The sequence below is a fragment of the Schistocerca gregaria genome, chromosome 1 (genome assembly GCF_023897955.1).
Source record: "Schistocerca gregaria isolate iqSchGreg1 chromosome 1, iqSchGreg1.2, whole genome shotgun sequence".
Lineage (NCBI taxonomy): Eukaryota > Metazoa > Arthropoda > Insecta > Orthoptera > Acrididae > Schistocerca > Schistocerca gregaria.
This window is the reverse complement of record NC_064920.1, coordinates 749,910,391-749,926,234: the sequence shown is the minus strand read 5'-3', so window position 1 is coordinate 749,926,234 and position 15,844 is coordinate 749,910,391. Positions and strand designations below refer to the sequence as shown.

General features: G+C 40.3%; 1 protein-coding gene across 2 annotated transcripts in view; it reads left to right on the top strand.

Moving 5' to 3' along the window:
* LOC126267656 (methyltransferase-like protein 17, mitochondrial) overlaps positions 1-15,844 on the top strand; it is a 113,421-nt gene that overhangs the window by 17,163 nt on the left and 80,414 nt on the right. For both annotated transcript variants that reach the window (XM_049972959.1, XM_049972965.1), the window contains exon 3: positions 3,444-3,575. In XM_049972959.1, the coding sequence (XP_049828916.1) occupies positions 3,444-3,575 (132 nt within the window). The remainder of the gene's footprint in view (positions 1-3,443; positions 3,576-15,844) is intronic.

Below are 15,844 nucleotides of genomic sequence, written 5' to 3'. Positions count from 1 at the left end.
TTATAGCTCCCACGTCAAATGAAAACAAAACGGATTTCTGTGGCCAGAAGCTATCAAGTGAATTAAAATACATTCACATAATTATGAAAGGCAAAAATATATTATTAGTTCCAGTTTTTTATTTGATTTTATTTCTAAGTTTTTAGCTGTCAAGCATTAATTGCGAGGCAATCAATTTATTTGAAGCAAAGTATTTCATTCCGCAGCATTGGCTAGATCCAGTTGTTTGCTGAATTTCAAGTGCATGTTTTCAGCTGCTACCATGTATGGCATTATGCCATAATAAAGAAAAAAAATATGAGATAGTTCAGTACTGGTACTCCAAGAAAATTTACATCCCAAAAACCACACTACTTCATTGTGAATCTAGATAAACCATGTGCCCTTCAAGCCGAATTATGTATTTTAGTATGGTTTATGAAATTCCAAAGCTCTTGGAGTATTCTCTGATGTCCTGTTTCTTTTAGGACATAAAGTTGATCTCTTAATGCTTTATACATACGAACACGCTGGCTTCCCACATCACTGCAACTATGCTTGCGCAATAATGCTTGTTTTCTGGAGCTCTCTGGCAACTGCTAAAACGAACCTATTCCTAACAGTCTCAGGATAGTATTGTGAATGGTGGTTTGAAATGTGTTACTTTCAAAGTAAATTTCCTTTAACGCAAGGTGAATCATGTTACGTGTGAGAAAGTGGGATGAATTTCTTAATCACAGAGCATTAGACTCTCGCTTAGAACTGAACTCTTTGAGGACCAGCCACAGAATTTTGAGCCCAGAAGACCAGACATTTATGTCATTATTTTAAATTTACTGTCATATTTGTATGATGTATCTTAAAGTATAACACATGCAAAAAAAGATCAAAATTACATGTGAGAGCTTAGTTTCTCTTGTTGCTTATTAATCTTTGATATCAGTATTATATGTGAAAGCTTAGCGTTTCTTGTAGCTACACTATGTGTATTAATATAAACCATTAACTTTTCCTCTTTGTGTGTTTGCACTATGTAGCAGTGATCTTGCTATTAGCTGACCACAACATCTGTCCTATGCTCTGAATATCTGCTGTCATCGGCTGACGAGACCATGTGGCGTGAGATTTGATTGGTTTAGAAAAAGGCATAGCAATCTCAATTTCAACGCTCTGTAAACTAATGTGCTGTGTTTGGTCCAGTTCGAATTTATACTTTCGTAACATGAAAATATACAGCATCATGTTGCTGCACATCAAAGGTCTTCCAAAAACTTCTCTCCTTTTTTTTACCAAAGGCGCTTCCAAAACTTCTTCCCCCCCCCCACACTCCCCCTAAAGCACCTAGAAGTTCTATGCCAGTGTATAAAACTTTAACTATTCAAAGATTAATAAGTTTTACAGTTCTGAGGGAAAATCTATGGCAAACCTACTGTCACTTAGCACAGAAAAAGTGTATGTTCGTCCGGGAAAAAGTATATTTTTTTTTAACCGGGATACCTGTGAAAAAATTCGGGTTTTTTTTTTCCTCGTCTGCGTATACACTGTAATGATTGATTTGCATTATTTGCGATTTAAGAAGTATAATTAGAATACTTTATCCATTGTAAACCAAATAACTAATCTGATAGTGTGGGAAAGTTATGTGCGAGCAAGACTGCACTTAGCTCCACAGTCGTTTGAGCCAGCTGGGCTGATGTGTAAACCACTTGGGCTAGGAAGGCTGAAAGTTGCACTGAGTGTGACTTTTTATCAGGACAGAAATTAATAATAAATATAAGCAGTTCAGACAAGAGGAGAATAGAACCTTTTGAAATGTGCTGCATAAGAGTGCTGAAGATTAGATGGGTAGATTGAATAATAACTAATAAGGAAATACTGAATTGGGCTGGGGAAAAAAGATAGCTGTAACACAACTGGAATAAAGGAAGGTATTGCTTGATAGGACGTGTCCCAGGGCATCAAGGAATCATCAGTTTGGTAACGGAGGAAACTGTGTAGCGTAAAAACTGTGGAAGGAGACCTAGGCATGAATATATTATGCAGGTTCAAATGGAAATATGTTGCAGTAGTTATTAAGAGATGAAGGGGGTTTGCGCAGAATAGACTACTGCGGAGAGTTGCATCACATCAGTCTTTGGACTGTAGACCACGACACCATGATAAAATTGAAACTATACAGGTCATAGTGGAAAGAGAGAGAGGATGGTAAGTCAGGATTTCATGATAGTACCACAATTAAACAAAGTGCCTAAACTGTGTTCACAAATTAATAGTACTTGTAATAATGATTTTATTAATCTTGTTGAAAAAATAGGCTCAAATACTTTAATTGAAGAAACAAAAGGACATGTTGATATAGAAATATTGCTAACCCCCTTTCCTGAAATTGATAGAACTATGAAAGTTCTCAAAAACAAAAGCTTCCTTGGTGGTAAAGAGTTTTGTACACAATTATGGAGAGTTCTTGATAAGTTGTACTTGTGGTGATTCATAGTATATAATGTTTACTCTTACTGTCTCCTTGTTTCTGTCTATTGATGATAATCACCAACAGAGATAAAACCAAAAACATGAAATCAGTATTTGATGATTTTATGTTGACACTGTGGTTACTTGACATTTCATATTCCCATTTTTGTCACAATGGTGTAAAGTAATTTGGTTGGTGAAATCTCTGTCAAGTGATGCAATAGGAATGGATTAAGAAATTATTCTCATTGCCACTGGAAATTGGACAAGACAACCCTAAAGTGGAAAATTCTATTACCACTGAGCTTACATAACAAGGGGGAAAATGAGTTGAGAGGGATTGTAATAAATTATTGAGATCTTGCCAGTGGCCATGTATAAACATTTTGAATCAAGTGAAAATTACACAAAAACATTGAATAACACTTTCAGCATGGAATAATGTTGTTGTGACGAATGAGAAGGATGTCCATCGATTGTACGGTATGGTGCACATACCAAGTTATGTAGTTAGTAAATCACTTTTACCTCTTGTGTGACGCCACACTATAACAGAGATGAGACTCTTGTCTGGAAGGAACTGACTTCAGATGCTGAAGCAATCATTGTGTCAGGCTATTTGGAACTTACTTACATTGCATGAAGTTTAGATTTGTATGTTAACTTCCTTTCTGGTGCTCAGTTGGTGCCTTGTTCTTTTTAATTCCTTTATAAGTAGGATTGTGCAACTCCAGGTTCTTCTTATGGGTTTCATTTCTTCCTTCTTATCTTTATCTGCAGGAAAGGGTTATATAAATGCAGAGTACAAGATTGTATCATATTTTGATGATATGTTGTTTGTGATCATACAATGTCAATGAATCCTTCAGCGAAGTGTGGCATATTAAAAAAATTTTATTTTTTACCTATTGCAATGTGTAACTTTCATTTTTGTTCTTCAGAGCAGCATATGATGTAGAATATGAGAAAATAAGATAATACTTTCATATTTTCAGAGCATTCGTTGAAAACCCTATGTGAGCAGGCAGAGGCGCTGAACAATTACCTGAAAGGAAGACGACCACCTCCTGATGCTGAAGAAATTAAATCCAAGACTGCAGTAGCTGAGAGCATTGTGCAAAATAAATGTAAGGTGACATGGAGCTGCATTAATTTTTTTACTGATATAATTTCTGTTCAAACGAAAGCATACTGTATTCTTTTCCTTAAAGTCTAGTAGGTGTTAGCTTTGTGTGAATAACAAGTTACCACCCAGAAAAGAATAAAGTGGTCTTGAAGTAACAAATTTTTGCTAGTGGGACATTCACAACTGTTAAATGTAATGCTCATCATTAAAACGTCTGATAGAGATATATAGTTATTTATTGAATGAAGCCTTTGCACTGTCAGGGTTCAATGACTCGGTCTCATCTTAAAGTGCATCTATAAATAGTAGTTCAGAGAATCTATGTCAAAGGTAACTTGGTAAGCCATGTATGGCAGATGTGTTGCCTTACAAGTTATCTATGATGTGGATGCCTTGACCTCCAATATATAGGTACAGCTAAAGATGGGGCTGAGTCACTGAAACCTGCTAGTGTAAAGACTTGTCAGTAAATAACTATACAATTGTAAAGTGTGTTTTAATCATGAAAATTTCTTTTAAAGTGTTCATTGTATTGCTGTCAAAAATGTAGGTAGATTATACAGTACATAGACTGACAGAAGAAAAAAAATGCAACACCATGAAGGAGTTGTGCAGCATAGGTTCGTTTCTACATCTGAAAGATGATTTCTATTCAGATTTTGCACCAGTCACATAAGAGTGGTGCAAGTAGCACCGCTATGAGGATGTGTATCAGGTTTACTTTAAATACATGCTGTAACAGTGTTGAGTGTTGGTTACCTCTGAGATTGGATGTGGTGTGTTGATGTTCATCAAGAATGCCCTTTAAGGTGACAAAGGCACCATTATCGACACCTCATTGAGTTTGAACAAGGTTGTGTAATAGGGCTATGAGAAGCTGGACTTTCTTTCTATGATATTGGAGAAACACTTAGCAGGTATGTAGCCAATGTGCATAATTGCTGGCAGTGGTGGTCGTGAAAATGTGTAGTTGCAAGAAGACCAGGCTCTGGACTGCCATGTGACACTACTAAGAGGGGAGACCATTGTGTTCATCATATGGCTCTGTCATACTGCGTCCGCAGCAGCAATTTGATCAACAGTAAGCACCACAGTGACACAAAAAACTGTTACAAATTGGTTACTTCAAGCACAGCTCCAAGCCGGACCCCTGTAGTGCACATTCGACTGACCCCAAACCACCGCCATTTGCTACTTCAGTGGTGTCAAGTGAGAACTCATTGGAGGGCAGGGTGAGATGTGTTTTGTTTTCTGATGGAAGCTGATTCTGCCTTGGTACCAGTGATGGCCAAGTGTTGGTTGGGAGGAGGCTAGTTGAGGACCTGACTTCAACCTGTCTGCATGCTGGACAGACGAAATCTACTTCTGGAATTATGGTCTGGGATGCGATCTTTTTGACAGCAGGAACACTCTTGCAAATATCCCATGCACCTGACTCCGAAATTGTACCCCAGTCTGGTGATATGACCTGTGTATTGTCATTCTTGAAGGGCATTCCAGGAGTGTTTTTGAACAAGATAATGCTCACCCACATACCGCTGTTGTAACCCAATATGATCTACAGTGTGTCTATGTTGCCTTGGCCAGCTTCATCACCAGATTTGTCTCCAATCGAGCACATGTGGGACATAATTCGATGGCATGTTCGACGCCATCCACAAAGAGCACTAACCATCCCTGTATCGAGCAACCAACAGGCATGGAACTCCAGCCCAACATTTTGACAGTTATGCCAGTTATTAATGTATCAGAATTTCACATTTGAAATGGCTTATCTCGTGCTCATATTAAGTTGTGTTCTAGCAATGTTAATCACTTAAATAGTTTACCTAGACAAATTGAAATTTGATCACTCTACATTAATTACTTTTTGTGTTGCAATTTTTCTTCCATCAGTGTAATTGTGCTAAGTATAATTTTCAATGAAACTAATTCGAGTTCATATTCTTTATGCAAGATGCAGTTTCTAAATAATGATCTGCTAAAAAATTGTGACATTATTGTGTTACAAAAATTAAAATTAAGGCTACATCAATGTGCCCATATCTCCAAACACACATATGTTCTCTCAAGAATAAAAAATAGATGTGTGAATAAATAATTAATGGAAAATCTCATATAAAGATGTGAAACAAATACTAACAAAGAGATAGAGGGGCTGGCCGGTACTTACCTCAGCTCAGTACAGCCGATAGATACACAAAAAACAACTGAAAATTTACGTTCCTAGCTTTCGGAATAAATGTTCCTTCATCAGGGAGGAGAGAGGGGAAAGAAAGGGAAGAAGGGAAAGTGGATTTAGTTACTCACAACCCAGGTTATGAAGCAACAGGGAAAGGAAAACAGGGAGGGTAGCAAGGATGGAGGCATGGTTGTCAGAGGGAAGCCAAAGATATTCTATTTAAGTACATTGCCAGCTTCAAACCAAAGAGGATGCATACAGGAGTAAAGAGGTATATAGTATAAAGATGTAGGTTGAAAAGATGCATGAATGGCTAAAGAGGAAAGGGAAAGAGGAGAAGACTGAAGAGTAGATGGGAGTGAGGTTGTTTAACGTAGGTTCAGTCCAGGGGGATGGTGGGATGAAAGGATGTGTTGGAGTGCAAGTTCCCATCTCCGCAGTTCAGAGGGACTGGTGTTGGGTGGGAGAAGCCAAATGGCACATACGGTGTAGCAGGTTCCTGGGTCCCTAGAATTATGCTGGAAGGCATGCTCCTCTACTGGGTATTGGACGTCTCCTAGGTGGACAGTTCGTCTGTGTCCGTTCATGCGCTCAGCCAGTTTAGTTGTTGTCATACCAATGTAAAAGGCTATGCAGTGCAGGCATGTCAGCTGATAAATGACATGTGTAGTTTCACACGTGGCCCTGCCTTGAATTGTGTATGTTTTATCAGTAGCAGGGCTGGAGTAGGTGGTTGTGGAGGGATGCATGGGGCAGGTTTTGCAGCGGGGTCGGTTACAGGGGTAGGAAGTCTGGGCATATTGTAGGGTTTAACAAGGATGTTACGGAGGTTAGGGGGGCGACGAAAGGCAACTCTGTGTGGTGTGGGGAGAATTTTGTCAAGGGATGATCTCATTTCAGGGGTTGACTTGAGAAAGTCATATCCCTGGTGGAGTAATGTATTGATGTATTCGAGGCCAGGATAATATTGGGTGACAAGGGGGATGCTTCTTTGTGGTCTGAGGGTAGGAACATTGTTGTTGGACGGGGAGGAATGTATTCCTCGGGAGATCTGTTTGTGGACAAGGTCTGCAGGATAGTTGCGGGAGAGGAAAGCACTGGTCAGGTTATTGGTGTAATTGTTGAGGGATTTGTCACTGGAGCAGATACGTTTGCCACGAACACCTAGGCTGTAGGGAAGGGAGCGTTTGATGTGGAATGGATGGCAGCTATCAAAGTGAAGGTACTGTTGTTTGTTTGTGGGTTTGATATGGACTGAGGTGTGGATGTGAGCTTCAACAAGATGAAGGTCAACATCCAGGAAGGTGGCTTGGGTTTTGGAGAAGGGCCAGGTGAAATTCAGATTCGAAAAGGAGTTGAGGTTATGGAGAAAATTAAGGAGTGTTTCTTCACCATGAGTCCAGACCACAAAGATGTCATCCATAAACCTATACCAGGCCAGGGGAAGCAGCTGTTGGGTCTTCAGGAAAGCCTCCTCCATGTGGCCCATGAAGAGGTTGGCATAGGACAGAGCCATCCTGGTTCCCATGGCCGTTCCCCTGATTTGTTTTTAGGTCTGGCCTTCAAAAGTGAAGTAATTATGGGTGAGGATGAAGTTGGTAAGTGTGATAAGGAACGAGGTTTTTGGAAGATCTTCGAGTGGGCATTGGGAGAGGTAGTGCTCAAGGGCAGAGAGACCATGGGTGTGTGGGATGTCTCTGTCATACAGAGCAAGTCACCAATAAGAGGCCTTGTACCCACCCCTCCACAGTAGGGAATTTCACCCGTCTACCAAGCTCCGCATTTACCGAACAGTTATCCTGCCTGCCCTGACGTATGGATCTCCTGCTTGGGTCACGATTAATGTCACCAAGATGCGGATGTTGCAGCACCTGTCTTCAGAATTTGAAAGAGAGTATTCCAGTCAACATTGTCAAAAGGTTTCTCTGAGTCTACAAATGCTAGAAACATATGTTTGCTATTCCTAAATCTATTTTCTAAGGTAAATCGTGAGGTAAGTAATGGTTCATGTGTTCCAACATTTCTACAGAATTCAAACTGATCTTCCCTGAGGTCGGCTTCTACCAGTTTTTCCATTCGTCTGTAAAAAATTCGTGTTAGTATTTTGCAGCCGTGGCTTATTAAACTGATAGTTCAGTAATTTTCACATCTGTCAACACCTGCTTTCTTTGGGATTGGAATTATTATATTCCTCTTGAAGTCTGAGGGTGTTTCGCCTGTCTCATACATTTTGCTCACCAGATGGTAGAGTTTTGTCAGGAATGGCTCTCCCAAGGCTGTCAGTAGTTCTAATGGAATGTTGTCTACTCCCTAATGGAATGTTGTCTACTCCCGGGGCCTTGTTTCGACTTAGGTCTTTCAGTGCTCTGTCAAACTCTTCATGCAGTATCGTATCTGTGGTGTCACCGCCAGACACAACACTTGCTAGGTGGTGACCTTTAAATCGGCCGCGGTCTGTTAGTATACGTCGGACCTGCGTGTCGCCACTATCAGTGATTGTAGACCGAGCGCTGCCACACGGCAGGTCTAGAGAGACTTCCTAGCACTTGCCCCAGTTGTGCATCCGACTTTGCAAGCGATGGTTCACTGCCTACGTACATTCTCATTTGCCGAGAAGATTGTTTAGGATAGCCTTCAGCTACGTTATTTGCTACGACCTAGCAAGGCGCCATTATCAGTTACTATTGATATTGTGAACTATGTACCATCAAGAGCGACGTTCGTTTTTAATGGATTAAAGTTAAGTATTCCACCAGCTACGTCCGTTGTTTCTAAATTCTAATTTCCTTGTCCTGTTCCAGATCTCACGCCAGCCTGCGTGAGCTAAATTGTGTGCCTTTCGGCCTCCTCTAGTAACACGGTGTTGGCTCTCCTGCCAACCACAAAAGTATCTCCCATTTCATCTTCATCTACATCCTCCTCCAATTCCATAATATTGCCCTCAAGTACCTCGCCTTTGTATAGAGCCTCTATATACTCCGTCCACCTTTCTGCTTTCCCTTCTTTGCTTAGAACTGGGTTTTCTTCAGAGCTCTTGATGTTCATACAAGTGGTTCTCTTATCTCCAAAGGCCTCTTTAATTTTCCTGTAGGCAGTATCTATCTTACTCCTAGTGAGATAAGCTTCTACATCCTTACATTTGTCCTCTAGCCATCCCTGCTTAGCCATTTTGCACTTCCTGTCGATCTCATTCTTGAGATGTTTGTATTCCTTTTTGCCTGCTTCATTTTCTGCATTTTTATGTTTTCTCCTTTCATCAATTAAATTCAATATTTCTTCTGTTACCCAAGGATTTCTACTAGCCCTCGTCCTTTTACCTACTTGATCCTTTGCTGCCTTAACTACTTCATCCCTCAGAGCTACCCATTCTTCTTCTACTTTCCCCCATTCCTGTCAATTCTTCCCTTATGCTCTCCCTGAAACTCTGTACAACCTCTGGTTCTTTCAGTTTACCAGGTCCCATCTCCTTAAATTCCCACCTTTTTGCAGTTTCTTCAGTTTTAATCTACAGTTCATAACCAATAGATTGTAGTCAGAGTCCACATCTGCCCCTGGAAATGTCTTACAATTTAAAACGTGGTTCCTAAATCTCTGTCTTACCAGTATATAATCTATCTGAAACCTGTCAGTATCTTCAGGCTTCTTCCATGTATACAACCTTATTTTATGATTCTTGAACCAAGTGTTAGCTATGATTACGTTATGCTCTGTGCAAAATTGTACCGGGCAGCTTCCTCTTTCATTTCTTACCCCCAATCCACATTCACCTACTACGTTTCCTTCTCTTTCTTTTCCTACTATCGAATTCCAGTCACCCATGGCTATTAAATTTTCATCTCCCTTCACTATCTGAATAATTTATTTTATCTCATCATACAGTTCTTCAATTTCTTCGTCATATGCATAGCTAGTTGGCATATAAACTTGTGCACTACTGTAGTAGGTGTGGGCTTCGTGTCTATATTGGCCACAATAATGCGTTCAGTATGCTGTTTGTAGTAGCTTACCCGCACTCCTATTTTTTATTCATTATTAAACCTACTCCTGCATTACCCCTATTTGATTTTTTATTTATAACCCTGTATTCACCTAACCAGAAGTCTTGTTCCTCCTGCCAACAAACTTCACTAATTCCCACTATATCTAACTTTAACCTATCCATTTCCCTTTTTAAATTTTCTAACTTTCCTGCCCAATTAAGGGATCTGACTTCCACGCACCAGTCTGTAGAATGCCAGTTTTCTTTCTCCTGACAACAACGTCCTCCTGAGTAGTCCCTGCCCAGAGATCCAAATGGGTGACTATTTTACCTCCTGAATATTTTACCCAAGAGGACGCCATCATCATACAGTAAAGCTACATGCCCTTGGAAAAAATTACGGCTGTTGTTTCCCCTTGCTTTTAGTCGTTGACAGTACCAGCACAGCAAGGCCGTTTTGGTTAGTGTTACAAGGCCAGATCAGTCAATCATCCAGACTGTTGCCCCTGCAACTACTGAAAAGGCTGCTGCCCCTCTTCAGGAACCACACATTTGTCTGGCCTCTCAACAGATACCCCTCCGTTGTGGGGGCAAGGTCTATGGTTCATGGAGGGGGGGGGGGAGGTGCAGAGGGTTCCATAGAAACTTAATTATGTATGTAGACAGTTCATTCACCCCCGGAATCAAGAATCTTGATGATTTTTGCGTGTTATCAAGATCGATACTGGCAAGACATAGGTCCTGGAAATTCTGAGACTTTAGACAATGGTTTAATTCGAAGTTTGAATGTGGATAATAAATGACAAAAGAAATATATTTTTGTGTGATATAATTACAGATTAACAATTTTCTGATTTCTTTCACTTGACTTTATTTTGAGCCTTCTTCTTTCCAAATGGCATGATTCTTGGCCAACAGAAAATCCCCTATAGTTTTTGACAAGTGAGTTTTTGAGTATCAAAATACGTGACATAAATGGCCATATCTCACATTTATTACACCACCAAGGAAACCAAAGACCTTAGTATGTGATATAAATTTCAACTTGATGTGTCTACCTCTACCTGAGAAAAAGGGGTCTGAAAAGACGGACAGGCAGGCACGCACTCAGAAAATAAACAACTGCTTCTTTCTTTCTCTGTGATATAATTACAAATGAACAATTTTTGGATTTTTCCCTTTTATGTGTACCGTGTAAACTTGCTTTTAACTAAATTTCATGATTATTGGTCAACCGAAGGTAACCTTTAGGCTTTGATGAGTGAGTTTGTTGGCATCAAAATATGTGATATAAACTATTGTATCTTTTGACTGCATTACCTTAAAAGCTTAATTTTTTTTACACCAACAAGGGACCATGACCCTTGGTGTGTGACATAAATTGGAACTTGGTATGTCCACCTGTTCTTGAGGTAAAGGGGTGTTAACAGATGGACAGAGAGACATTTAGAGAGCAAATGACAAAAAAATTTTCTTCTGATATAATTACAAATTATCACTTTCCAGATATTTCCCATTATACGTACTATGAAACCTTTCTTCTAACTAAATTGCACGATTCGATGTCAATGGGAAGTATCCTATAGGTTTTGATGAGTGAGTTTGCACATATCAGAATATACTGCTTGGAGTGGAAGAGGGGAGGTGGGAGGGGGGGGGGGGAGGAGGAATTAGTGCACTGGGAAGACTATGTCAGTTTTGGCCTGATGATGGCATATGCCTCATGGGTGATAGTAGATGTACTGATAATGGTTTCGTCATTGTCTGCCATTAAATAGCATAATGGCATAGCTACCAGTGCACCATCTGTCTCTGCCCTTTAATAGGGAATGCTCACAGTCAGAATGCTAATTGTGGTGCAGATGTGTGAAGAAAGCAGGCAACCATGCCACAGAGATGGACTCATGCTTCCTACAGCCAACTGAGTAAGTTTGAAAGGGGTCAAATTGTGGCGTACTGAGTGGCAGGATGGTCCTTTCAGAGAATTGACACATAAGTTGGATGCGCTGTGTCAGTTGTGCACAATGCTGGTATCAGTGGTCATGTAAACATTCTCACACTAGTGGATAAGGTTCTGGACATCCATGTAGCACAGATCCCCACCAGGATTGTTGTACTGTAAGGGCAGCAATGGCAGATCATACAGCCACCACAGCATAGGTAGAGGGCATTTGAATACAGATGTGTCAACATGAACTATTGGGAACTGGTTATTAGCAGTGGGACTTTGAGCTCACACATCTGCCCATCTTCTGCTCACATTACAACCTTGACATGCATGGCTCGACTGGTGCCTTCAAAGGAACACTTGGAAGGTGAAATGGCAAGCTGTGGTCTTCAGTGATGAAATCAGGCTCTGTCTCATAGAGTGAATTTGTCTAAAATACATTGGCCACACCCCAGGCCTAATGATCTGGGGTGTATAAGCTACAACTCGTGTTCACCTGTGTTGTCTCCAGACGAGATGCTAACCAGCACTGGGTACATGCAGAATGCTGTTGGGCCTATTCTTTTGCCATTCATGCAACAAAATGGCACTGTGTTATTTCAAGAGGATAATCTTCACCCGCACACTGCCCATGAAACTCAGTGTGCTCTGCAAGATGTGCAGCAATTTCGTTGCCCACCATGATCTCCAGACTTGCCTGCAATCGAGCAAGTGTGGGATACGGTGAGACAAGAAGTGACTCATGCACTCATCAGCCAATGACTGTCACAGAACTATGTGAACAGTTTGAGCAGGTGTGGCATAGCATATCCCAGGACAGTTTTTGTGATCAGTATGATCAACTGGATGGCAGAGTCAGCACCTGAATTGACTGTCTTGTAGGCGACACCACGTACTAATAAGTGTGCTTCAGCATGGGTTGATACCTGGCACCTAAGAACCACTCGTGCTATTGATCTGTAAATGTAATCATTTCATGTACACCTTATGCTCTGTTGCAACAGAAATCTTAAGTGAATTAGAAACCTCTAAAATGATGTCCTAATATTTTGTTCCAGCAGTGAATTTGTCGCAAATGGTCACATCCTTTGTTTGCATTGACTTTGAAGCTTCAGTTTTCTACACCACCAAGGGACCATAGATCTTAGTACGTGACTTAAATTTCAACTTAATTTGTCTACCCGTTTCAAAGAAAAAGGGATCTTACAGGCGGACGGACTGGTAGACATTTGAATAACAAATGACAATCAAGTTTTTTTATGTGATGTAGTTATAAATTAACCATTTTCGGATTTTTTCCCATTGGTTGTCTGTGAAACCTTGCTTCTAGCCAAATTTCATGATTGTAGGTCAATGGGAAGTAACCTACATGTGTTAATGACTGACTTTGCAATTGAATCATTTATTTCAGAAACCACCTAAGTGACACTTTTAACAAAATGAAGATTTTGATGGGATGTTGCTATTTGGAGGTGAATACATCATTTATTGCAGAAACAACCTATGTTCCATATGTTGATAAATAGGAAATGCAGATCTATATTGTATTCATAGAACTCTTCCATGATTTGTCTTATCACAAATATTTGATCAGTTGTTCCTCTATCTAGTTGAAAGCCACACTGATATTCCACTAGTATGTCTTCTGCGCACTTCTGTATCCTTTTGTCTAATATATTTATAAAGTTCTTATAATCTGTGCTTAGGAGTGTTATACCTCTATTGTTTTCACAAGCTGTTCTATCCCCTTTCTTACAAATGGGGACTGTTATTCCAGTTTTCCAATGATCTGGTATAGGTTCTGTTTTCCATACATCAGATATTAATATGTGCAGTTCCTTCATTACAGCCCCTCCACCAGTTTTTATTAATATAGAGATGATGCTGTCCTCCCCAAGGGAGTGATTGTTTTCTGTCTCGTGCACAGCCTGGGAGACTCTTGTGGTGTTGGCATTCTTGCCTTATTGGCATCATTGTCTACTTCCAGCTCCACTCTATCCTCCTGTGCAGCTGTCTCTTCATCTTCTAAGCTGGCATTCAGTGTATTTTTGAAATACTCTGCCCTTCTTCCTACTATCTGTTTATCCTCCCCCATAATTTTCCCGTCTTAACTGGGGCATGCCATTGTTTTTGGCTGGAATCTGCTCTTTATTTTGCCTACAGCATGGTAGAACTTTCTTATTTCACCCTGTTCTATTAACTATTCTAGTTCTTGAAATTACTTTTTAGTCCACTCTCTTTTCTTTCTTTTGCGTGATCTGTTAGTTCTTTTACTGAATTCTCTATATTGTTCCACATTATTTCTGGTTTCTCTCTGTGGCACTTTTGTGCTTGTTCTGTTCTTTTTCTCTGTTCCTGGCCTGCAATCTTTGTCAAACCATTCCTGTGTTCCTCTGTTCCTTCCTATGCCAGTTAGTTCTTTTGCAGCATATTTAATGGCTTTTTCAATCCTGTTCCACCTTTTGTCTACTTCTACTGCAGTCTCTTCATTGCTCAACTTTCTGCTTAGTTTTACTTCATCAGGGATTTTCAGTTTGTCATTATTCCAGTTCATCTTCTTTTTTGTTCTGTTGCCATTTGTTAATGAAAGTTTCTTTCCCAAAACTGATTTTATCACAACGTGGTCTGAGTTACTGTTTGGTCCTCCGCAGCTCCGTACATCTATAATTGATGTGGAGTGGTGTGCAGTTCCTAAAATATGGCCAGTCTGATTGACTACTCCATTGACTGCAAACTTCCAGGTACCCAGATGGATTCTTTTGTGTGAGAAGCAGGTACTTTTAATAGTCACATTATTACATTTTCTTCATGTAGTGCATACTTTCCAGAAGCTCTATATTGATGTTCATTCCTCCCTACTTTTGCATTAAAATCTCCTGTTACTTGCATCAGGTCATATTTAGGCATTGCACAGCATACTTTTTCCAAGTCTTTGTGGAGATGTTCTTTTATTATGTCCTTTTACTCTGTTGCTTCAAGTGCATTTACTATTGATGTGTTCCTAAATTTCCTTCTTAGTCTATGTCTGCATATCCTTTCATTTATGTATTCAAATTCTAATAGGATTTTCCTAACTTCTCTAATTATTATAAACTCCGTTCAAAATTGGTCTTTTCTTTCATCTGGTCCACTGTATACCACTGATTACTCAGGTTTTTTTCTGTGCGCCTGTGTCCTTGCCATCTTATTTCCTGTAGCCCAATGACATCGTACTTAAATTTTAAAATTTAATTGGCTATTTCTTTCAGTTTTCCAGACTGAAGCATTGTCCTCACATTCAATGATGCTATTGTCATATCCTTTATCTGTTTTCTTTGCAGGGGTTGTGATACATGTTTTCCATCCAGTTTCTGAAGCTTCTGTTGAATTTTCATGATATTGTTTTTTTACAGCATGGTGTTGTTAGCCCCATGACCAACCCCTGACCTGGAAGATCAGTATTTGTAATAGGTTTGCTCTATGGAAACTGGCTTCGCTATGCCTCTAGAGCCCTGCCTGCTCCATGTTGTGGGACAGACTTTGTCTGGCTCCTCAATCGAGACCTGCAGTAGCTATGTTAGCACTGACACAGCTCTCGACTTCAGTGAAGTGCACAAACCCTCCTGCCCAGCACTGAAAGTGCCTACTGTAAGGTGGTGTCCCCTAGGAGGTGCACACGCTAGTGGGTAACTTTCTAGGTGCAACCTCTTGTTTCGCTGATATACGTCTTGATGTTGTGGTACCATAGTCCTCCTTGAACAGCCGGTAACATCTTCTTACAACAGTCAACTGAATTATGCACTGGCTGGAGGCTACATCTGTGGACATCACCACCACAGTAACCTTAGCCTCTGCCTTCACGTCTATTGGGCCAGCTAGGTTTGGCTGCCCACTCCACGTAACTACCGATCAAAGGAATCAGCTTAAATCAGAATTGTTGACCAATTGGCTAGTTTCTGCATGTATGTACATCATAACACTATGCATGGTTGAAAGATAGCACCATTCCCACAAAACGGTGCTTAGGTACCATGGTACATCCTGGACTTCCACCTTTCTGACTGTTCTCCTGGGAACTTCCAGTTTCCAACAGTTTTCAACCTCTGCAAGGGCTTGGACAGACAATACAAGAAGCTACATCATCATTGGCGGCACAAAAATGTGTAAGAATGGATCAGCCAC